Source organism: Carcharhinus amblyrhynchos, chromosome 11 (genome assembly GCF_965287045.1).
Source record: "Carcharhinus amblyrhynchos chromosome 11, sCarAmb.v2.hapA, whole genome shotgun sequence".
NCBI classification, from domain to species: domain Eukaryota; kingdom Metazoa; phylum Chordata; class Chondrichthyes; order Carcharhiniformes; family Carcharhinidae; genus Carcharhinus; species Carcharhinus amblyrhynchos.
Genome location: NC_137334.1, coordinates 4,016,998 through 4,042,584, shown reverse-complemented (window position 1 = coordinate 4,042,584; position 25,587 = coordinate 4,016,998). Strand labels below are relative to the sequence as shown.

Sequence of the window (25,587 nt, the reverse complement as noted above, 5' to 3'; positions counted from 1 at the left end):
TTTACCAGGCTGATCCCAGGGATGGCAGGACTGATGTATGAGGAGAGACTGACTAGGTTAGGATTGCTTTTGCTGGAGTTTAGACAAATGGCACGGGGTGGGGGAACCTCAGAGACTTATAAAATTCTAACAGGTTTAGACAGGATAGATGCAGGGAGGATGTTCCCAATGGTGGGGGACTCCAGGACCAGGGGTCACAGTCTGAGGATTCAGGGTAGACCATTTAGGACGGAGATGAGGAGACATTTCTTCACCCAGTGAGTGGTGAGCCTGTGGAGTTCATTCCCACAGGAAGTAGTTGATGTCAAAACATTGACTGCATTCAAAAGACAGCTGGATATAGCACTTGGGGCAAATCGGATTAAAGGTTATGGGGGAAAAAGCAGGATTAGGTTGCTGAGTTGGATGATCAGCCATGAACTTAATGAATGGTGGAGCAGGCTCGAAGGGCCACATCGCCTCTTCCTGCTCCTATGTTTCTCTGCAAAAACACGTTCCATAAAACAGTTGAAAACGGTCTCTTCTCCACCACAGTTACCTCTGTGAGCGATGCGCAGATGGGTGAAACTCCGGGTGTGTAGGAAGGATCTGACAGGGAGGGCCTTTCTCTTGACCAGTCAAACTAGCTCTTGGTGAAAGTTCTGGTGATGAGGCAATCTGCCAAATGACCTTGACAGTCTGCTCAGGGAACTATCTGACCGCATCCACCATCTTCTTTTCCCATATGACCTCTAGGATGCTATGTACAGACCATTCCCCAATGGACTTGTGGCCATACATCTTTCCAGGAGGGATAGCTGATGTGGCACGGTCCAACTACTTGGAATGTTCTGTGGCATTCTTCACAACACAGGTAGAACCTCAGTACACAGTGACATTTGGTGTTTGCGTGCTGCGGATTCATACACAGCTTGATGCAGTTACACACAAAGGTGGCCTTCAGGATAAGGACGATATTTTTCCCTGGAGGTTTGTACATTATGTCCCTTTGAAGACAGTCCATTTTTGACCACTAGATGATTGCCACAGTGCAGGAGTGAGGAATGGGCCAGACCTGCACCACATACAGTAACTCCTTGTAATAGTTTCATCTAGATGTTTATACTGGGAAGGAGTAAAACCCCAAAGCTGCTGTTTCAACTTGTAAATCCAAAGTTGTGGAGCCTTGTGTTCTCACCATGAAGGACAAGCCAGACTAGGGAATCAGAAATCGTTCAGCTAGCCTTCAATATCTCCCCTTTGAGAAACATTTCCCTTAATCAATTAACCCTGAATTGGGTCAATTCATTGAAATTACCTCGCTGCAGTAAGCATTTGTCATGGTGGCCAATATGAGCCTTTGACTAAGTGGATGTGTGAAGTTGAGAGAGGGCAACGGTTTCTCCTGCTAAACCTGTTGCAGTTCTGGAAAATCACTCCTGTTCGGAACAGTGAAAAAGTTCTGGTCACCAGAGCAGGCAGCAATTTGTAGTGAGATTTACTTGTGAACACCGTGTGAAGCGAAACAGGTAGAAGTAGGAGCGTTGGGAAATTAAATCATGAATTCACAGCAGGATTTGAACACATGGGAACAAAAGATGTGAAGTATGGACTGGTGAAGCAACGTAACCTGGCTAGTTTAAGTAATCTGGAAATTGCTCTCTTAAAATTGATAACCAGGTTAAACAGCTGGATTCAATAAACGGAAGATTTTCTTTGCGATCTTTTACTACTAAATAACAGATAATTGAAACTGAAAATAATTGAAATAATCTTATATTGAAATTGTACTCAATGAGTTTGCTTGAGCAAGCAGGAATTTAAATAAAGCTCTTTTTTATTCCTTGAGGCTAGTTAACACCTTTGTAGTAATGCTACCACTCACAGTATCCCTGGAGTGAGTACTTAGAGAGAACAGTGTCAGTATTTGCTGAGTACAGCTGTGGTTAGAGTATTCGTTCTGATGCCAGCTGGTGCGTATTACGGGGAGAGGCCTGGTGAAATATGACTTTAGGCTGAAGGAAATTGGAAGTAATTTCTTGGAATTATTGATATTCCCATGAGGCAGGGAATCATATTTTCAGCAAATGTATACAATTTTATTCAGTAAAAATTTACAATGTAGGCAAAGTAATGTGAGAAAGCGTGAATGACTTCCCTGCGGTTGCTTATTGCGGCTTTTCCAAGTTTTCAACAAATTGTGCATTAACTTCTTAGTCCAGAAAATGTGTCAAATACGTGGCAAGCCCACCAATATTTGTAATAGATTCATGATTCACGTAAAGTTTATTTATTAGTCACAAGTAGGCTTACCTTAATACACTGCAATGAAGTTAGTGTGAAAATCCCCTAGTCGCCACACCTGAGAGCCTGTTTGGTTACACTGAGGGAGAATTTAGCATGGCCAATGCGCCTAACCAGCACATCGTGCATTTTGTGGGAGGAAACCCATGCAGACACGGGGAGAATGTGCAGACTCTGCACAGACTGTGACCCAACCCGGGTTCCTGGTGCTGTGAGGCAGCAGTGCTAACCACTGTGCCCCCATGCCACCCATGCAGACTTGGGGAGGTGATAGCTGAGTGGTATCATGGGTTAAACTATTAATGTTGTGGAGATGCCAGCGTTGGACTGGGGTAAACACAGTAAGAAGTCTCACAACACCAGGTTAAAGTCCAACAGGTTTATTTGGTAGTAAACGCCACTAGCTTTCAGTGCGCTGCTCCTTTGTCAGGTGAGTGGGGAGTTCTGATCACAAACAGGGCATATAAAAGGCACACATTTAATTTACAGAATACTGTTTAAAATGCGAGTCTTTACAGCTAATCAAGTCTTAAAGATGCAGACAATGTGAGGTTAAAGAGATCTGTATTATCTCCAGACAGGACAGTAAGTGAGATTTTGCAAGCCCAGGCAAGTCATGAGGATTACAGATAGTGTGACATGAATCCAAGATCTCAGTTGAGGCCGTCCCCATGTGTGCGGAACTTGGCTATCAGTTTCTGCTCAGCAACTCTGTGCTGTCATAGGTCGAGAAGGCCGCCTTGAATAACGTTTACCCAAAGATCAGGGGCTGAACGTCCGTGACTGCTGAAGTGTTCCCCACCAGGAAGAGAACACTCTTGCCTGGTGATTATTGAACGGTGTTCATTCTTCCGTTGTCATAGCGTCTGCATGGTCCCCCCCAATGTATCATGTCTCGGGACATCCTTTCCTGCAGTGTATCAAGTAGACAATGTTGGCTGAGTTGCAAGAGTATGTACCATGTACCTGGTGAATGGTATTCTCATGAGATGATGGCATCTGTGTTGATGATCCGGCATGTCTTGCAGAGGTTGCTATGGCAGGGTTGTGTGTTGTTGTGGTCACTGTTCTCCTGAAGGCTAGGTAGTTTGCTGCGGACAATGGTCTGATTGAGGTTGTGCAGTTGTTTGAAGGCAAGAAGTGGGGGTGTGGGGATGGCCCTGGCGAGATGTTCGTCTTCATCAATGACATGTTGAAGACTCCGGAGAAGATGTCGTAGCTTCTCCGCTCTGGGGAAGTACTGGACGACGAAGGGTACTCTGTCCACCGTGTCCCGTGTTTATCTTCTGAGGAGGTCAGTGCGGTTTTTAGCCGTGGCGCATCGGAACTGTCAATCGATGAGTTGAGCGCCATATCCTGTTCTTATGAGGGCATCTTGCAGTGTCTGGAGGTGTCTGTTGTGATCCTCCTCATCTTAGCAGATCCTGTGTATATGGAGGGCTTGTTCGTAGGGGATGGCTTCTTTAACATGTTTAGAGGGAAGCTGGAGAAGTGGAGCATTGTGAGGTTATCCATGGGCTTGCAGTACAGTGAAGTGCTGAGGTGACCATCCTTGATGGAGGTGTCCAAGAACGCAACTGATTCCGGACAGTAGTCCATGGTGAGCCTGATGGTGGGATGGAACTTGTTGACGTCATTGTATAGTTGTTTCAGTGATTGTTCACCATGAGTCCAAAGGAAGAAAATGTCATCAATGTATCTAATATATAGCATCGGTTGAAAGTCCTGTGTGGTGAAGAACCAACAACTGAATAACTAGGAACACAACAGACAGTTACCCGCAGATCCGAACAAAGAACACGCCCATTAACTCAACACTCTGATCAAGACCTTTGATCCGGACCTTCAGACCACCCTCTTTGCTCTCATCCCACGTACTCCCTGCATTGCGGATCTCTACTGCCTCCCAAAGATACACAAGGCAAACACACCCGGCCGTCCCATCGTATCGGGCAATGGGATCCTGTGCGAGATCGTCCGGCTACGTCGAGGACATCCTGAAACCCATTGTACAAAGAACCCCCAGCTTTTGTCGTGACACTACGGACTTCCTACAGAAACTCAGTACACATGGAGCAGTTGAACCAGGGACACTCCTTGTCACAATGGATGCCTCAGCGCTCTACACCAACATCTCCCACAACGATGGCATTGCTGCAACTGCCTCAGTATGCAACGTTGACAACTGCCAGTTTCCAGACGCAATTTTACAACTCATCCGCTTCATCCTGGACCACAATGTCTTCACCTTCAACAACCAATTCTTCATCCAGACACACGGAACAGCCATGGGGACCAAATTCACACCTCAATATGCCAACATCTTCATGCACAGGTTCGAGCAAGACTTCTTCACCACACAGGACCTTCAACTGATACTATACACGAGATACATCGATGACATTTTCTTCCTTTGGACTCATGGTGAACAATCACTGAAACAACTATACAATGACATCAACAAGTTCCATCCCACCATCAGACTCACCATGGACTACTCTCCGGAATCGGTTGCATACTTGGGCACACGCACCTCCATCAAGGGTGGTCACCTCAGCACCTCACTGTACCACAAGCCCATAGCTAATCTCACAATGCTCCACTTCTCCCACTTCCCCTCTAAACATGTTAAAGAAGCCATCCCCTATGGGCAAGCCCTCCGTATACACAGGATCTGCTCAGATGAGGAGGATCGCAACAGACACCTCCAGATGCTGAAAGATGCCCTCATGAGAACAGGATACGGCACTCAATTCATCGATTGACAGTTCTGACGCACCACAGCGAAAAACCGCACCGACCTCCTCAGAAGACAAACACGGGACACGGTGGACAGAGTACCCTTCGTCGTCCAGTACTTCCCCGGAGCGGAGAAGCTACGACATCTTCTCTGGAGTCTTCAACATGTCATTGATGAAGACGAACATCTCGCCAGGGCCATCCCCACACCCCCACTTCTTGCCTTCAAACAACCACACAACCTCAAACAGACCATTGTTCGCAGCAAACTACCCAGCCTTCAGGAGAACAGTGACCACAACACCACACAACCCTGCCACAGCAACCTCTGCAAGACATGCCGGGTCATTAACACGGATGCTATCATCTTAAGTGAGAATACCACCCACCAGATACACAGCACACACTCTTGCAACCCGGCCAACGTTGTCTACCTGATACACTGCAGGAAAGGATGTGCTGAGGCATGGTACTTTGGGGAGACCATGCAGATGTTACAACAACAGATGAATGAACATCGCTCGACAATCACCAGGCAAGACTGTTTCCCTCCCTGTTGGCGAACACTTCAGTGGTCACGGGCATTCGGCCTCTGATCTTTGGGTAAGCGTTCTCCAAGGCGGTCTTCACAACACACGACAGCGCAAAGTTGCTGAGCAGAGACTGATAGCCAAGTTCCACACACATGAGGATGGCTTCAACTGGGATCTTGGGTTCATGTCGCACTATTTGTAACCCCCATGACTTGACTGGGCTTGCAACATCTCACTTACTGTCCTGTCTGGAGACAACACACATCTCTTTAACCAATGCTTAATGCTCTCTCCACTCACATTATCTGCATCTTTAAGACTTGATTAGGTGCAAAGGCTTGCATTCTAATCAGTATTCTGTAAACTGAGTGTGTCTTTATTTGCCCTGTTTGTGATCGGAACTCCCCACTCACCTGACAAAGGAATGGCACTCTGAAAGCTAGTGGCGTTTATTACCAAATAAATCTGTTGGACTTTTAACCTGGTGTGGTGAGGCTTCTTACTAAATTATTCATCCAGAAACTCAGCTAATGTTCTGGGGATCCAGGCTCGGATCCTGCCACAGCCGATGCTGGAATTTGCATTCAATTAAAAACTGTCTGGAATTAAGAATCTAATTGATGACTATGAAAATCTTGTCAATTGTCACAAAAACCCGTCAGGTTCACTATTGTCCTTTAGGGAAGGAAATCTGCTATCCTTAGCTGGTCTGGTCTACATGTGACCCCCAGAGCCATAAAAATGTGGTTAACTTTCAACTGCCCATGGACAACTCGGAATGAACAATAAATGATGGCCATGTCTCATGAATGAATATTAAAAAACCCTCAGAACGGCTTGAAGAATCTACAGTGGAGACATAATCTTATTTTCCTCTTTCCAGATGCTGACCAATATTGTTACATGTTCAACATTCTCTGTTTTTATCTCAGATTTCTAAGCTTCATAGTTCTTTAAACTTTAACCAGCTTAGTAGCAACAAGAAAATGAGATACTTACCTCCACTTCTACAAATTCATTTAACTTCTTGCAAGTCGCAGAAAATGTCTCTGTGGTTCCAAATTCAAAATACCATAGTTTGTTCTTCATTCTGAAAATAATACAAAGAACCAGAGCCTTTTATTTAAAATTGGAGAGTAAAATGACTGAACAGACCTAATTTGAAAAATCTTCCCATAGGTTTCATCATTATGATCGTAACAAATGAATGCAGTGGCTAATACTTTATCAATAGTCATCTCAGCAGCAGGGAGAATGCAATCGCAAAGACCTCCTCTCCCCCAGTTGTCATTCACCAAATTGAAACCTGCCAAGGGCAGTGAGTGAGTCATCGCTTGTGATATAGAACAATGATTACTGGTAGCAAGTTAACCCTATACACGCAACTCCGGTTTTCCTCGCTGAGCTGCCGAGTTCCCTTGCAGTCGTCTAGGGCCTGACTTCTAGCCGGGAAGGCATTGTTGCCTGCCAGGGTGAATTTGTTTAGACATTTGTGAAAAAAAACTCCCCTCACTAGTAGCAATTTCTTTCATGAGGGCAGCGCGGTGGCTAGCACTGCTTCCTCACAATGCCAGGAACCTGGGTTCAATTCTGACCTTGGGTGGAGTTTATACGTTCTCCCAGTGTCTGCGTGGGTTTCCTCCAGGTGCCCTGGTTTCCTTCCACTGTCCAAAGATGTGCGGGTTAGGTGGATTGGCCGTGCTAAATTTCCCCTTTAGTATCCCATGATGTATAGATTAGTAGGATTAGCAGGGTAAACACCTGGGGTTACGGGCAAGTACCTGGGTGAGATGTTCTGTCAGAGAGTTGGTGCAGACCTGATGGGCCGAATTGCCTCCTTTTGTACAGTAGGGATTCTATGATAGGTGAGCATGTGGTAAGATCTACTCGGGTGAGATTTCATATTCGTTTGAAACCCATCCAGTTGCTTAGACTTAAAAATTGGACACTTAGACTTTAAAGTGAGTTCAGAACGTGCACATTTTTATAAACTGCAACTTGCATTTATGTAGCACCGCTAATGTAAGACAGACATCTGGGACATCCCATATCAACAGAGAAAAGTGGATGCAATGAAAGAGGCGTGAGCAAAAGCTTTGCTCAAGCTCCTAAAGTAGTCGGCGAGTATGGCAAAGGGCAGCCAGATCTAATTGCACTTGGCAAGGTCAAGCCAGATGTGCTAACGAATGGCTAAACCACTGGTACACCAAATACATTCAAAGTCTGCGCTCTCTGATTTCAGGAAATGGAGATGGGGTTGTACCCATGGCAACAATTGGGACGGGAGTAGAGGAACTGCTGAGACAACGTCAATTAGAGATGGGGAATATTGAACACATCAATGAGTGTATCCAAGAGGTGGCTGGATAGAGCACTTGGGGCAAATGGGATCAAAGGTTACGGGGAAAAAGCAGGGTTAGGCTATTGAGTTGGATGATCAGCCATGATCGTGATGAATGACAGAGTAGGGTCGAAGGGCCGAAGGGCCGAGTGGCCTCCTCCTATCTTCTATGTTTCTATGGTACTGCTGGAGTTGTCGTAAACAGCGGATCAAAGGTTTTCAGTTTATAGATACGAAGTGCAGTCGTGCATAACTTCAGAGCGTTCTACTAGTGGCTGCTGCAGGAGGAAGTGGTGAACGGTATAAGGAAATGGTCAGAAATGGCCTTGTCCGTGACTGAGGCCAGGAGAAGCTGTGGGAATAGTAAGGATGAAGGGATGGAGGTATAAATGAGGAGGAACGTTTATATGGCCAGAAATGTTTAAGGAGGGCAGTGGGCACAGTGGGGAGGGGGAGGGCTGCTGAGGTGGGGATGGATGTCGATGAGGATGAGCGACTGTTTTGTCTAGAGGCTGAGAGAAAATATCTCAAGATTTTAAAGGAGAGAATGATGGGAGGCGAGGCGAGGCGCTCAACTAGAAGTTTACAGAGGAGCAGGAAGGAAGATCCAAGGTGTTTTCTTGATGATAAGGGCCACAATGTGTTAATGCGGGGAAGATGGTAGAAAATATAGCCAGGTGACTTCAATAAGGACACCTGTATATCAGGTTTCAGTCAAAACTATGATGCCAATGAAATCACATTCAAATTGTGGATATAGCGAGGGCCAATTCATGAATGAACATTCCAGAAGGACATGGAACCAGGGGCAAGGTTTGCTGATTCACTGACCATCCAAAGTGTAGTGGTCTTATTGAGATGGGATTCTAAGTAAACGTGTTTTGAAGAGGCAAGTCTTTAAAAACTGCATAGAATGGAACTTTTAAAAACATTGCAATGCACATATAATGTTAAGAATGAGGAAATATCACACAGGTGATAATGAGTTCTGAGCAATGTTATAAAAGTAAAAACTCACAAGAAAATAAGCACACCAATAATTTATGATAGAGGTCTAGTGAGTTAAGTAATACATATAATTTACTGTAATTCACATGATATCCAGCTTGCTTTATGCTCATTGAGAAGTCTGCCTGTCAGATGGCACAATGGTTAGCACTGCTGTCTCACAGCTCCAGGGTCCTGGGTTCGATTCCCAGGCTAGGTCACTCTCTAGTAGATCTTAAATGAGTTGCAACGTCCCACAGTCCAACACTGGAGAAACTGAAGCCATTACAGGCTCTGACCAACAACCATCTGTCTGTCTCTGGCGCTGACTCCCATCAACTTCTGGAGTTGGCTGCTCAGACTGAACCCAGTGGTCTGCAGTCTTAGTAATCTGTATATTGAGGTTTCTACATTCACATCCTGCTCATCACAAGTGCATTTCCTCCCACTCAATAACATTGCCTGTTTACACTATTCCCGGATTCCTCCTTCTGCTGGTGGCCTTATTGTCTGGAGTATTCATTCATCAAATGTCTTAACGTAGGAACATAGGAATTAGGAGCAGAAGTAGGAAGCTCAGCCCTTTGAGCTTGCTTTGCCATTCAATCAGATCATAGCTGACTTCTCCCTGGTCTCAAGTCCACCTCCCCACCTGTTCCCCATAACTCCTTATCCTCCATATCCCTCTTCAAATCATTCAACGATTGATATTCCACTGCACTAAAGGTTTATTTATTGGTCACAAGTAGGCTTACATTAACACTGCAATGAAGTCACTGTGAAAATCCCGTAGTTGCCACACTCCTGTCCCTGTTCGGGTACATTGAGGGTAAATCTCGCGTGGCCAATGCATCTGACCAGCACGTCCTTCAGACTGGGGGAGGAAACCGGAGCACCCGGAGGAAACTCACGTGGACACAGAAAGACTCCACATGGGCAGTGACCCGAGCTGGGAAGTGAACCTGGATCCCTGGAGATGTGAGGCAGCAGCGCTAACCCACTGGTGCTGCCCATATGGGGCAACGCGTTCTACAAATTCACCGGCCTCTGCAAGTAGTTGTTCCTCCTCATCTCAGTTTTAAATCTGCTGCCTTGCAACCAAACCTTCAGTAGTAATCCAGAGTCAGGGGAGTGGAAGAGATAGGCTGGGATACATAATTGTAGAAAATGGCTCAGATTGGGTGCAATGGAACGATTTAAAAATAAAAAGGGACCTTGCCATGCCATTGACAGGGAGCTAACAGAGCTTAACAAAGGCTGAGAGAATAAGAGTACAAGTCTTTACATGGAAAAGGATTTGGGCTGAGCTTCAAATTCAAGTGAGGTTTCACAGACTAGTGGAGAGGAGGCCAGGGGGAGAATAATTGATAAGTGCCCTTCTGGAGCAAAGCCAGATTCATAAAATTATATTCTCCTTCTGCCTGACTCACATTAAATTCCCATCAATATTCCAGAGATCAGGTGCTTAAGCAGCTGAAATAGCCCACAGGGAGTGACTGATGCTGCTGCCATAGATTGCGTGGATGAAACACAATAAAAGTAAACAAAATAAATTGAGGGAGAAATAAATAGAGGAATGCAGGACAACATTCCCAGACAGGGAGCTGAACATTGACATATAATTGCAACAACAAAAGTAAAAATATGCCAAAAGTTTGATAAACTGGAAGAACTACAGAAAAACAGAACTGTCTAATCAATAACACCCACATAAACACAGGTCTGTGGAAGGAACAACGCAAGCCTGGACTGATAATAATGTTCAGCAATACAGTTGTACATAAGAATATTTTCAAGACCTTCAGTCAATTACATGAAGGAAATGATAAAGGAGGTGGTTCTCCCATCCTGCTGTGCCCCAGAAGCAGTGCAGAGCTGGGAGACTCGAGTGGACACTATTTCGTGGGCTCCCCGCTAGGTGCCATGGACTCCGTGCATTTCAGTGCCGTCAGTTCTCTTACGTAGATGCGCATCTCCATTTCTTTTGGATATCATTAGCAGGCCCAGGACTGAAGTCAATACTAAGTGAGTAAATACAGTCAAATTATTTACAATTGCATCAGCCTGCAAACATGTACTAATCCAAAGTTCATTCATGAATTTTATCAAAAATATTTCTGAATTTCAACAGGTAGTTTGATGTTCTAAAGTTTAATCAGACTAGGCCCAATTATTGCAAACTTATCAGAACATCAAACCACCTGTTGAAATTTGGAAATATTTTTGATAAAATTCATGAACGAACTCAATTTTAGGGGTGGTGTGGTGGCACAACGGTTAGCATTGCTGCCTCATGGCATCAGGGACCAGGGTTCGATTCCTGCCTTGGGTGACTGTCTGTTTGGAGGTTGGACGTTCTCCTTGGGTTTGTTCCAGGTGCTCCGGCTTATTTCCACAGTCTGAAAGACGCGCTGGTTAGATGGATTAGCCATGGTAAATTGCCCCATAGTGTCCCAAGATGTATAGGAAATATGGAGATGGGTGGGTGAGAGGGCTTGTGTAAGTTATTCTGTCAGAGAGTCAGTGCAGACTCAATGGGTTGAATGGTCTCTTCAGCACTGTCATTCTTCTATGATCTTAGACCTCTCTGTATAAGATGATGGCAAGGCTTTTATTGTGAGGAGAGATAAAAGAAAAAGCATGTTAAGTAGAGATTCATTGGGATGTTCATAATTATGGAGTTTGGGGAGACTCTGGGATGTGGATATGGCTCTGACCTTTCAACAGGGAGCATGGAGTAAAGGGGCCTGGCCTTCTGAACAAGGAGCAAGATGTTGACAGGGAGTGAACCTGGGTTTTTGCAAAAGCAGCACCAAGTGCAGGCCAGAGTGACAAGAAAACCAAATATATGTGAGACTGTTGAGGTGTAGGATCTTGACATGATTAAAATGGAATGTGGCTAACTGACAGGAACCACCGCAGTAACAACATTATTCAAATGAACTTGTGCAGTAACAGCAATATTTTAAATAACTGCTGCGATAACAGCATTATTTAAATTATATTTATTCTTTGATTTCTAGGTCCCTCACTGCACACAACCAATGTCTTAGAACCCACAGTTTGGGAATTACTGCAGGTAAAAGGAAAACTAAAAGATGCAATGTAGCTAAACCAGATGAGAGAAATGGCAAACATGTGACACAACTTTGTTTGGACTCTGGCTGAAATGAGCATTCTTTATGCAGACTTGGAGAATGAACCACAGGCCCACACTTAACCATGGTAGGCATTGCGAATGGTCGTAAGATGGTCAGGACTGGAAATAAATATATCAGGTTAGGTGGACTACAGGAAAGATATGGGGCAAAGATACAGAGTGGGAGATGTCACCTTTATCTTTGAGGATGAAGTCAATTGAATTACCGGAGAGGATCTAAAGAGAGGTAAGTAGGCAGTGGAGAGTTTATAGGTAGAATCAAAATGCAATGGGAATGTGTATAGGCTACACAAGGTAGTGCTTGATGGGTTGATGCGAAGATTCAAGGAACCTGTCTTGGTTGTGTCTGCAAAAGAGTAACAAGGGAGAGAGTGGGGCCTCTTAAGGTTCAACAAGATCATTCATGTGCGGATCCACAAGAGATGGGTGAGATCCTAAATGAATATTTTTCATCAGTATTTACTATTGAGAAAAGCATGGATGTTAGGGAACTTGGGGAAATAAATAGTGATGTCTTGAGGATTGTACATATTACAGAGAAAGAGGTGCTGGAAGTCTTAAAGCGCATCAAGGTAGATAAATCCCCAGGACCTGATGAAGTGTATCCCAGGACATTGTGGAAGGCTAGGGAGGAAATTTCAGGTCCCCTAGCTGAGATATTTGAACCATCGATATTCACGGGTGAGGTGCCTAAAGACTGGAGAGTGGCAAATGTTGTGCCTTTGTTTAAAAGAGAAAAGCCTGGGAACTACAGGCCAGTGAGCCTCACATCATCCGTAGTGGGTAAATTGTTGGAAGGTATTTTGAAAGACAGGATCTACAGGCATTTAGAGACGCAAGGACTGATGAGGGAAAGTCAGCATGGCTTTGTGAGTGAAAAATCATGTCCCACAAATTTGACTGATTTTTTTGAAGGGGTAACGAAGAAGGTAGATGAGTGCAGTGCAGTTGATGTTGTCTACGTGGATTTTTGCAAGGCCTTTGACAAGGTACCGCATGGTAGGTTGTTGTATAAGATTAAATCTCACAGGATCCAGGGTGAATGGATACAAAATTGACTCCTTGACCGGAGCCAAAGGGTGGTTGTAGAGAGTTGTTTTTCAAACTGGAGGCCTGTGACCAGTGGTGTGCCTCAGGGATCAGAGCTGGGCACTGTCATTTGTTATTATCATTTTTGTTATTTGTCATTTATATTAATGATTTGGATGAGAATATAGGAGGCGTGATTAGTAAGTTTGCAGATGACACTAAGATTGGTCAGTGAAGAATGTTATCTCTGATTGCAATGGAATCTTGATCAAATGGGCCAGTGGGCTGATGAATGGCAGATGGAGTTTGATTTAGACAGAGGCAAGATGATGCATTTTGGTTGATTGAACCAGGGCAGGACTTACTCAGTTAATGGTAGAGCACTGGGGAGAGTTACAGAACAGTGATCGAGGGGTACATGCTCATAGCTCCTTGAAAGTGGAGTCACAGGTGGACAGAGTGGTGAAGAGGGCATTTGGCATGCTTGGTTTCATTGATCAAAACGTTGAATACAGGAGTTGGAATGTCTTGTTGAAGTTGTACAAGACATTGGTAAGGCCACACTTGGGTGCAATTCTGGTCACCCTATTATAGAGAGGATATTATTAAACTAGAAAGAGTGCAGAGAAGATTTACTAGGATGCTACTGGGACTTGATGGATTGATTTATAAGGAGAGGCTGGATAGACTGGGACTTTTTCTTCTGAAGCTTAGGAGGCTGAGAGGTGATCTTATAGAGATCTATAAAATAATGAGGGGCACAGATCAGCGAGATAGTCAATATCTTTTGCCAAAGTTTGGGGAGCTTAAAACTAGAGGGCATAGGTTTAAGGTGAGAGGGGAGAGATACAAAAGTGTCCAAAGCGGCAGTTTTTTCACACAGAGGGTGGTGAGTGTCTGGAACAAGCTGCCAGAGGTTGTAGTAGAGGTGGGTACAATTTTGTCTTTTAAAAAGCATTTAGATAGTTACATGGGTACAATGGGTATAGAGGGATATGGGCCAAATGCAGGCAACTGGGATTAGTTTAGGGGTCTTAAAAAAAAGGGTGGCATTGACAAGTTGGGCCGAAGGGCCTGTTTCCATGCTGTAAACCTCTATGATTCTATAATGGGTGGTTTGTGGTGTGTACAACCACAAATTTGCTGAGTAATTCAGGGTTGCCTTAATTCTGGATGTTAGAGTACAAGATAGTGTTGACTGTAGACTTTTATATAATAAAGGTTCTTCTGTGCATTTAAAATCACAGAATCTTGTGGTTTCATTCCCTTAGTAAGTAACTGGGATTTCAAATTTCATCTACCTCATTAAAAAAAAAGTTACTGGTCCCAAACTGGATCTCAACAAATTTGGCCATCTAGTCAGGGATGACAATGCACAATGATAGATGTTTGCTCTGCTTGTCTGCAAAAGGCAATTAATGCCAGCTACGCTGTTCATTTCAAAACTAAGAATGATAGGCTGTTAGACAAAAGGCATTAAGGGGCATGGAGCACATAAATGGACTTTGGTCATAATTCAGCCATGATCTCAGTGAGCGGAAGCTACAGATTTGAGGGACTAAATGCTTCCATGTTCCTATCACCATGTTGACTAAAGCTATGAAAGTTCGAAGTTCCCTGGAGTTGTACTGAAAAGGAACATCAATTTGCATCAACAATATGCACCTCATTCTGGCAGAATGTGGGAACAGATTGCTGTCTTCTATTCCCACTAGATAATAATTCCTGGTTCTGAGTATGTTTTGATTTGATTTATTATTGTCACATGTGTTACTATACAGTGAAAAGTATTGTTTCTTAGCATGCCGTTTATAGAGAAGGAAACAGAGTGCAGGATGTGATCTTACAGTCATAGCTAGGGAGTAGAGAAAGTTCAACTTAATGCGAGGTAGGCCCATTCAAAAGTCTGATGGCAGCAGAGAAGAAGTTGTTCTTGAATTGGTTGGCACGTGACCTCAGACTTTTGTATCTTTTTCCTGACAGAAGGTGGTGGAAGAGAGAATGTCCGGGGTACGTGGGGTCCTTAATTATGCTGGCTGCTTTGCCGAGACAGCGGGAAGTGTAGACAGAGTCAATGGATGGGAGGCTGGTTTGTGTGATGGTTTGGGCTACATTCATGACCTTTTGTAGTTTCTTGCGGTCTTGGGCAGAGCAGGAGCCCATACCAAGCTGTGAAATAACCAGAAAGAATGCTTTCTGTGGTGCGTCTGTAAAAGTTGGTGAGAGTTGTAGCTGACATGCCAAATTTCCTTAGTCTTCTGAGAAAGTAGAGACATTGGTGGGCTTTCTTAATATAGTGCTGGCATGGGGGTACTGGGACATGTTGTTGGTGGTCTGGACATCTAAAAACTTGAAGCTCTCGACCATCTCTACTTTGTTGATGTAGACAGGGGCATGTTCTCCACTATGATTCCTGAAGTCGATGACAATCTCCTTTTTGTTCATATTGAGGGAGAGATTATTGTTGCCGCACCAGTTCACCAGATTCTCTATTTCATTTCTGTACTCTGTCTTGTCATTGTTGGAGATCTGACCCACTATGGTGATGTTGTCAGCAAATTTGAAAATTGAGTTTGAGGGGAATTTGGCCACATAGTCATAGATATATAAGGAGTATAGTAACTAAATAAAGATCTGTAACCAATAAGTATTTATATTTTAAACTGAACTCTGCCTTAATAAGCAATGGTTCACTGATATGTTAAGAAGCAATGTGCTTCAATGAGGTAACTCATTGAATGAGTTAATTTAGATAATGAGAATTCAGATGAAAATATACTGAATTAATTAGTTCAGAAAAATAAAGCTAAAGTTAGAATAAATAGCACAGTGCACAGTTTTCTCCTCTTAGATAACTGCATGCCAAGCACATTATCGAGACATATGCACACATACTGAATTATAGTGTACACCGTTCATATTTGCCATGGTTCATAAGTCTGTGCTAATGGGTGGGTACAGTCAACTTGATGCGAGGCCAGAGCTTAAGGTAATGCTTTACATGTCAGCCTTTCATTTCAATACTTCCCAATAAAGGTTGCGTTTCTGAGACTACATTTTTAGCCAAAAAGTAGGGGGTCAGCCTTTACATGTGTAATATTTCTAAGTGGCTAAATTCCATTCCCTCTCATTGTGGTAAAGTTGCCAGATTGGAGACTGTTTCTGCTAATCTCACCCCAAAAGTAATATAAAAGGAGCGCTGTTGAATTTCTACTTACTAGATAATAACCTGCACGATGACACCAAACTTAAATTTATCAAATTAATCAAAAACAAAAGCCACATATACAAATTTATAGACAAATTACAGAAAAAGGTACTATTTGGTAGCAGAGCATGCATTGGACATGTATTAAAACCCATAAAAATCACCCTCCTCCTTGTTTTCAGACCTAAATAATGTGTTCCAAACTACTTCTTAAAAATGCATTTATTCATGGGATGTGAGCGCCGCTGGCTCGGTCACGATTTATTGCCTATCCCTACTTGTGGTGAGCCACCTTCTTGAACTGCATCTTAAACTGTATCATCATATAGATCCTTGGCTGCATAATTCTACAAATAATCACCTTCTATGCCAGAAAGTGCATTGAATATCCCACAAGTCTGAAGATGTGCTGGTTAGGTTGATTGGCCATGCTAAAATTGCCCCTTAGTGTCCTGAGATGCATTGGATTAGAGGGATTAGTGGGTGGATATGGGGGTAGGGCCTGTGTGGGATTGTGGTTGGTGCAGACTCAATGGGCCAAATGGCCTCTTTTTGCACTGTAGGGTTTCTATGATTCTTTCTTGAATGACTTGTTGATAATTTCCTTTTTGATTTTATACCAAACCTCTACAACATGGCCAATATCAGAAACCAAACCTTACTTGGAGAATGTCTTTCCGCCTCTGATCATCCAGTTATTCCACTTTTCCTCATGCTATCTTTGAAGGATTTTATGTAGAGAGACATTCAATGTTTAACCAAGGTTGGTTAGACAACCAGGAATCAGTGCAAATCAGCAAACAAACCTCAGCAACAACATCATCAATAAGGTACGATCTGTACGTGTCCTATGTGAGAAGCTTTTCTTTATGTTAATCCTCCTGGCCGGAAAGTCCCAACTAATCCAGCCATATTTTCCAGTCACCTTCATTGATCCATCTTTTATTGTGAATGTGGGTGACTACTACTTTTGGGAGGATTTTTCTCTTGAGCATTATCATTGCCTTAAGCTTTGTCCTGTCAGACAGACACAGCAGCACAACAGTAAATCTACTCTTTTTATTGCCAGTTGTCTTCATGAACACTTTTTCTCTTTCCAACTTTGCTCATCATTTGACTGGTTAGCATTTTAAAATTCATGGGAGTCTCATCCATGTTCCCAATACAGGTTAACCTGATTTTTTTTTGTCAATGTTTGACTATAAACCAGTGAGATATACGATAAGCATTAAAGCACGGAGTCGTGGGAAAGATAAGCAACACTCCCAAGAACTTTGCAGAGATATGGGAGATTGGAGGCAGCACAGTAGTTTGCAAGGACAGACTGGCTAAGAGTGGGTTTTTTGAGATCAGGAAGAGGTGTTGGGTGGGCAAGGCAGCAGGATATAAGCTGAGCTTGAAGTAGCCATAAGGCAGCATTGGAGAGAAATTAAGTAACATCCAGATTTCAGATTAGGGCAGAAGCTAGACTAGAGAAGGTTTGACCTGGTGGGGAAAACAGCTTAAGGCAGCTAAAAGGATGGTCTTGATCATAATGACAAATAAATCCTTGAGCTCCTTGGCTGGTGAGGGATGTTAGAGAGACAGCTAGCAATGGAAAGGAAGTCAGGGTTTATCTGTGCTCTTGAGCAATCTCTTATGTTTGAGCTAAAAATATCTGAATACTATATTTGGTCTTCAATGTAAATTTCTCTCTATTCAAGTATGGATCAATTATAACATTTGCGCAAGTTCATTCAATCAGTTTAATCATAGGCTAAACATCATTTATATATAGCTTTATCTAAATTAATATAAATTTAACATAATCTGCTAAGGCATAACAGTCTATAGGTTTCACATTTTTCAATGGGATCTCTCCCGTACTTTATTTACATCTGAAGTATAAAACCTAACACTAGTCATTTCACAGAATCTTTACAATGCAGGAGGAGACTATTTGGCCCAGTGATTCTGCACTGGTTCTCTGAAAGAGCGTTCTACCTAGTTTCATTCCCCTGTCTTATCCCCATAACACTGCACATTTTTTCTTTCCAATTCCCTTTTGAATACCTCAATTGAACCCACTTCCACTGCCCTCTCAGGAAGTTTGTTCCAGACTCCAACCACCCTCTGGTGAAAATATTTCCCTTACATCACTTATACTCCTTTTGCCAATTTTTGTGAATCTGTGCCCTCCAGTTCTTGATGCTCTCTTGAGTGGGAACCTCCAGCAAAACGCCAGCAGTTTACTTAAACACAATTTTCCCTGACTGAATCCGTGCTAACTTTCCTTAGTTATCTAGCACTTCTCGAAGTGAGTATTTTGTCTCAAACTATAGTTTCCATAAGTTTCCCTACCGCTAAAATCAACTAACTGGTCTGTGGTGGCTGGCTTCATCATTGTGCCCTTTTTGAATTCTCTAGTCCTCTGGCACACTTGTGTCTCAGGAAGATTGGAAGATCATCACTAGTGCCTTTGTAATTTCCACTTTCCCCTCTCTCACTATCCTTGGATGCATCTCATTGGTCCTAGTACTTTACCAATTTTAAGTGATGACAGCCTTTCTAACACCTCCTCCTTCTCTATTGTAAATTATTCAGTGCATCAGTTACTTCCTCTTTCACCTCGGCCTGGGTAGCATCTTTTTCCTCTGTGAGGACAGATGCAAAATATTTGTTTAGAACCTGCACTACTTCTCCTGTCTCCACATGTAAGTCCACTTTTCTCTACACATAAATAGCCCTACTCATTCTTTATCACCCACATATTATTGATATGCTTATTGGAGACCTTCATATGTTAGCTGCCAGCCTCTTTTCATGCTCTTTCTTTGTTTTTCTTATTAGTTTCTTCACTTTGCCTCTGGTTGTTCTATGTCCAGCCTGATTCTCCATTGTATTTACAACCTGACATCTGTCATATGCACACTTCCTCCTTTTCACCTTCACCTCTTACCATCCAGGGCACTCTGGCTTTATTTGTCCTATCTTTCCCCTTCAAGGGGAGGCACCTTGACATTGTCTGCAATACTATTTCTTTAAAAGGTAGACCATTGTCGAGTTGCCAACATTTCTGCCAACATTTAATTCCAACTCACTCGACTCAAATGCATTCTCATCGCATCGAAGTTGGCTTTCCCCTAATTAATTATTTCAGTTCTGAATTGTTGACGACTATGATGGTTCCTATATATCTCTTTACACTCCAAAGATGTGCAGGTTAGGTTGATTGGCTATGCTAAAATACCCCTCACTGTCAGGATAAATAGGTGGGGTTATGGGGATATGGTCTAGATGGGATTATGGTCGGTGCAGACTCAAGGGGCCAAACGGCTTCCTTCTGCACTGCTGTGATTCTATGATTATTCTCACAATGTTTTTGCATTGCAGCAGTAATAGGAGTTTGGCGATGGTTCTTCGAGTTCCCTGTGAGCTCAGCCACCAGGCAAGTCACCTCCAGTGAACTCCAAACCACGCTTGTTTGACCCTTTCTCAACTGGTGCGCGCATGGAAGGCCCAAGTTTCATTGGGATTTGGAGTTGCTGACCCCCAAGCTGAAGACGAAGGTCAGTTTTGGTTTATTCACAAGAATTTTAAATCACTTTGAATCTTTTATCATGGCGCACCTGGGGGGGGCCGTCACATCACACCAGTCGGCAACCACTGCTGTATTGTAACACACTTCAACCTCTCACCATTCCCTGGGTAAAGACGTTTCTCCCGAAAACCCAATCATATTTATTAGTATGACGCTTGGTTTTGTATTTAACATGCAAAATGGGAATGTTCCCTCTGCATTTACCTTACCAAACCTCCTCACACCTTTGAAGACCTCCAACAGGTCACCTCTCCGTCAATTCTCTTTTCTAAAGAAAGGCAGCCTTATTGGTTCCGTCTTTCCTGATAATTCAACGTGCCATCAACAAACATGTCATGACTGTCCCCAATTTCGCTATGTGGCTGAAAATACTGACTAGTTTTATCCCTAACCATGAACTGCAAGTGTTGGCCTAAGGTGGATATTAGATTAACTGGTCTGTTGGTACTTGGTGCATCTTTCCCTTCCTGTAGGAAGGGGCATTTTCACAGCGGATGCCATGTACGATTTGGATATCTCAGGAATGAACGACTGTTGTCAGAGTCTCTGGCTGTTTCTCTCTAGTTCCCACCAATAGCCCCGGGTGCGTGCTATCCAGGCACACTGACTTGTACACTTTGAATACTTGTATTTTTCCCCAAAGCAGTGTATTTTCTAGTTACCTCGAGTAATTATTTCGCAGCCTGTCTGACACATCTACATTCTCAATCCACTGTCATTTCTAAAAATGGATACAAAGGGATTGAATTTTAACACACACAACAGGTTTTTTGGAAGACGAGATTGGCTAAAGGCACGATGCACTTAGCTGAATTGCAGGCCTGGTATATTAAATAGGAAGAAGTCTCACAGCACCAGGTTGAAGTCCAACAGGTTTATTTGGTAGTAAACACCACCAGCTTTCGGGGTGCGCACACCCCGTGTGGTCTTAGCTTAAATAGGAGCCAGCTGTTAAAATATAAACCGGCTCCTATTTAACCTGAGACCACACGTTCCATAATGGTGGCCCTAATTTCAGGTTTTCAGCTCCTTTCAGTGGCTACTTCCTTGACATACATCTAAAATTGGAACTGAGTCAAAATTAACTGTAAATGTGTATTCAGCTCTGTTTGCACATCTTGCTAATAAAACGAAAGTAAGATCAAGCCTGTGACCTTGAGCAAGTTGCATCCTTCTGCACAAGGTTGTGATCAGATGCATTTGATGACTATGGCAATAATTAGAAAATGAAGAGTCCCACACCTAAAGCTGAATAAGAAAGCAGAACAGAAAATGCTGGAATATTGAGCAGACCTTCCAGTTCCTATGAAATGAGAAACAGTTAACACTTCAGGTCAAGCACCCGTCAGCAGAACCCTGACCCGAAACATTAACTATAGAGGCACTGCAGTTCAGAAGGAGGCCATTCAGCCCATTGAGTCAGCACCAACAACAACAACCCCACCCAGGCCCTATCCCTGTAACCCCACACATTGACTTTGCTAATGGCTCTAACCTACGCATCCCGGGACACTGTGTTTTTCTCTCTCCGTAGATGTCGCCAGATCTGCTGACGGTCCCCATCGTCTTGGGCGCAGTATTACCGCAACACTTCCGCTGAAGCGAGGTTGGAAAATTTGGCGGCCAGCCAAACTTCCATTCACTGCAGCGGGATGGGAAAATCCCGCCGGCGCGAACGGCTGTAACATTCCGGCCACTGTTTTGTAGTTCAGATTTCCGGCACCCACGGTGTTTCCCTTCTGTAAGGAAGAGCTCGGTTTGACACAGCCCATTCACAAACTCACGATAACAGAAGCGGACAGTTAAATCTGAGAAGCAACAACATTTTTTCATTCAAAATTTCACCAGTGGATCCCCTGACCCTACAACAATGGGTGGATCAGAGGGAGCAATTTGGATTCTGAAGTGTGGTTGGATGGCTGGTTCTTGCGGTGGACCGATGCCAACAGTGTGTGTTCAACTCCCGTACAGGATGAGGTTACTCACCATCTCTCGGAGTGGGCGTTACGAAAATTAGTGTGAATCCTCAGGATCAGTTATATTAAGATGATGCTCCTGGCTCCTCTTACGCATTGCTTCATTTGAATGAGCTGTTTCCGTCCATCGTTGCCCTGTCTTCTCAAACGTGACCCTCAGGTTAAGTCACAACCAGTCAGCTACCTCTCAAAAGGGGAGAGCAGCCTATGGTCCAGCGGCTACAGGGTTACAGAGCAAGGACAATGAAGAGAGGGAGTAGAGATCATTTAGCTCGGTGTTTTTAATCAGCTAAGTTGCACTTCAGGTTGTGAATGGGGATTCACACACTAATAGCTAAATCTGGAAATGCCACTTTATTTTGCTGCTATTCTCTGTTATTGTTATCACTGAGGCAGCACTAATATAAGCATTGCTGCTTCAAAAGCAATGACAGATAGAGACAACTCATTCAAATGAAGCAAAGCACAAGAGGAACCAGGAGCATCATTTTAATACAACTGATTCTGAGGAATCACACTAATCTTCATACACCCACTCCACGAGATGATGAGTAACAGAATACACTGCCTCTGGTGTAGAATGAGGCTAATGTACAATGACGCAGGAGCCTCTGATTCCTTTTGTATACCAAAGGCAAATCATTAACTTCAAGCACACGCTTGGAGTTAATCTAGCAACCAGATAAGAAATTAAAATGGTAAATAGGATCCAATGAGATGGCGAGCTTTACTAAAGCCAGCTAAAAACAGTGAGGCCCCAACTGCATAAAATACATTTAAATGATGATCATTTGAATTGAGTCCTTTCTGACAATGCAGGGCAAGGTTGTCCTGTGATCTCCAGAAATCTAATGCTGGACCGAAAAGTGGTCCCGAGTCCACTTGGGCCCGGAGTCAGGCCCGGAGGGTGGGGGAGGGGGCTATTTTCTAGTGGCAGCCTCTGGATTGGCCATCTCCAATTAGGCTGGCCAATTGTGTGTGTGTGTGTGTGTGTGTGTGTGTGTGTGTGTGTGTGTGTGTGTGTGTGTGTGTGTGGGTGTGGGTGGGGTGGGGTGGGGGGAGGTGGTGGGGGTCTTAATATCAAACATAACCACGGGGCCAGCAACTCTGGCACTATGGGTGAAGTCAGCACTCCTGAGGCAGGTAAGGGAGCTTGAGGGTGCCTCGTAATGGAGATACCCCTCAGAGGCAGAATAATCATCATTTTAGATAGGCCAAACAAATAGGCCCTTCCGATTACAGGGGAAAACTGCTCCGACGGCATCACTTGGGGCCGTGACCTTTGGTTTAATAGCCCCATCATTGATGGTGGAGCCAGTGACCCCTCAGCCTGCCACAGGGTGGTGGGGGAACGCTCCGCTGCCACGGGACCGAACTGGGGGCTTCTTCATCCAAACTGGATGCTCGTTTCTGTTCAGCAGACAGCTAGATCCGTATCCCCGTGTGCCTCTCAGTGTGGGTGTGGGGGGGGGGGTGCTTCCCCAATAAGAAGTCTCACAACACCAGGTTAAAGTCCAACCAGTTTATTTGATAGTAAACCCACAAGCTTTCAGAAATGACGTTCCTTTATCAGGTGTGTGGAAGGTTTCACACACTTGACGAAGGGACACCGTTTCCGAAAGCTTGTGGATTTACTATCAAATAAACTGGTTGGACTCTAACCTGGTGTTTTGTGAGACTTCTTACTGTGTTTACCCCCGTCCAACGCCAGCACCTCCACATCAGGGCTTCTCCAATGACAAGGATGTGCCAGAGATTAGTCCTGACACAGACCCCCCACTATCTCTGCCTCCAAGCCCACCACTCAGAGCAGGATAACTTCTGACCTTACATTCCAGAAACGTCTTAGAATGGGATGCAAGTGGGCTTGAGGTTTACACTAGGAGCAAAGAGTAACCCTGTCTGGGTGAATCTTGAATGGGGATGAATTAGTAAACTGGCAGAAAGCACAGGCCCAAAAATAGACTTCCTGTTATCAGACTCAAATCACAGCGCTGTGCGACAAGCAGATTTCAATGCAGCTCTGTTGAAACCCTCGTCCACAACAGCCGCTCTGCAGTGGAGTTCCTCGGGACATATCAGCAAGGCTATACAAGTGCAAGTATTTATTTTTCAGTCAGTGCTGAATTTCACACTGATTGAATAATCTGCATCTGGCAACATCACACGTTCAAAGGTTCGCCAATAGAATAAAAGTGTTCTTCCGACATAAACTCCAATTAAAGAATTTACCATCTCTGACAAAGTGGTTGGTTATTAAACGAGACCTTTGTGTGCTATGAGAAGATGGGAATACTCAGAGGTCATGATGTGGGTATGCCGGCGTTGGACTGGCGTAAACACAGTAAAAAGTCTGACAACACCAGGTTTTAGTCCAACCTATTTATTTGATAATATACTCGCAAGCTTTCGGGTTAGCCCCTTCGTCAGGTGAATGGACTAACCCGAAAGCTTGCGAGTATATTATCAAATAAATAGGTTGGACTAAAACCTGGTATACTCAGAGGCTCAGGGTGTACCTGTGGAGTGAGAAAGCGAACTAATGGGTAGAATTTTCCCATCTCGCCACAGGAATTGCAATGAGCAGAGGTCCGTTAACCTGGGGCTGGAATTCCCGATCCTGGGGTGAGCATGGCTGGAAAATTCTGCCCAATGTTTCATGTTAGTCAACTCTTGCTTCTCTCTCCACAGGTGATGCCCAACTTCCAGAACATTCTATTTTTCTTTCAGGTTTTGCTTTTCCGCGTAATTACTATAATTGAAAACTGAAATACCACTCCACTTAACTGCTGGGAAATTTTAAATGAAACAGGTCTTACATACTTAATACTAAACAAAACAACTGCTTATCTATATTCATAGCCACTGCTTAACCGCAAAGCTTAATTACAGTTGGGCGAACGTGGTTTAAATGCTGCATGTGGATGAGAGTTCATTTGTCCGGCTTGTGATTACATCTTGGTAAAGTGATACTGGTGTTCAGTTTCGACCTAGATTGCTCATGAGGCAGCTTTGGCTGCTAGTGTAACATCTGTTACGATCCCCTGTGGGGACTGTAAACCAACATAAGCAAATTTACTATATGATCCCCAAATGGAGAAATCAGCAACAAGATTTTACTTTTTGTAACATTTGCCTCAACATGAATCAGAGTCAAATTAAACATGAATTAACAGGTAAATGAAACTTCAAATAGAAAAATAAATTTCACTTTAAATAGTTAATACAACAAAGATACACCTTACATCACTGCCTGCCAATACGTGGCACTATGTAGCTCGACCGTTCCACTATATGCAGTTCTTTATTCACACAAGGCAGTTCAGACGTTCTATCCAACGACAGCTCTCACCTTCAGGTCTCCATAGATATGTTTATCATCAGCAAGGCACTTTTCTACGAACCCTCTCTCCCTTGGGGCACGACAGTCCTGAAGGTGCAGCTTTTCAATCAACCGACCAATAGACATCTGGTTGACAGCTTGGTCACTTCTGGGAAAACACCTAGCTCTTTACTGTCTCTGAGGCATTCATGTAGCTTTCCAGGTTGTGGATCTTTTTAGCCAGCTCGCAGGCTGCCTCCAAGAACTCCTGAGAGTGATTTACTTCTGCTCCTCAAAGGAATTCTCCGTGTTTCTCTTTTCATCTCTGTTTTCTCTTTGTATCTGCATCTATGCTTCCGCCCTCCTGATCCTCTGCTTGCATCTCTCCTTTGTGTCTGCAAGCCACATGGCTTCTTTGTATCTTCCCTC

At 43.8% G+C, this 25,587-nt stretch overlaps 1 protein-coding gene across 4 annotated transcripts in view; it reads right to left on the bottom strand.

Annotated features, from left to right (window-relative positions):
* The window catches only part of LOC145349855 (diacylglycerol kinase beta-like), a 534,763-nt gene that overhangs the window by 93,665 nt on the left and 415,511 nt on the right, over positions 1–25,587 (bottom strand). For all 4 annotated transcript variants that reach the window (XM_080198449.1, XM_080198452.1, XM_080198451.1 and 1 more), the window contains one exon: positions 6,555–6,645. In XM_080198449.1, the coding sequence (XP_080054575.1) occupies positions 6,555–6,645 (91 nt within the window). The remainder of the gene's footprint in view (positions 1–6,554; positions 6,646–25,587) is intronic.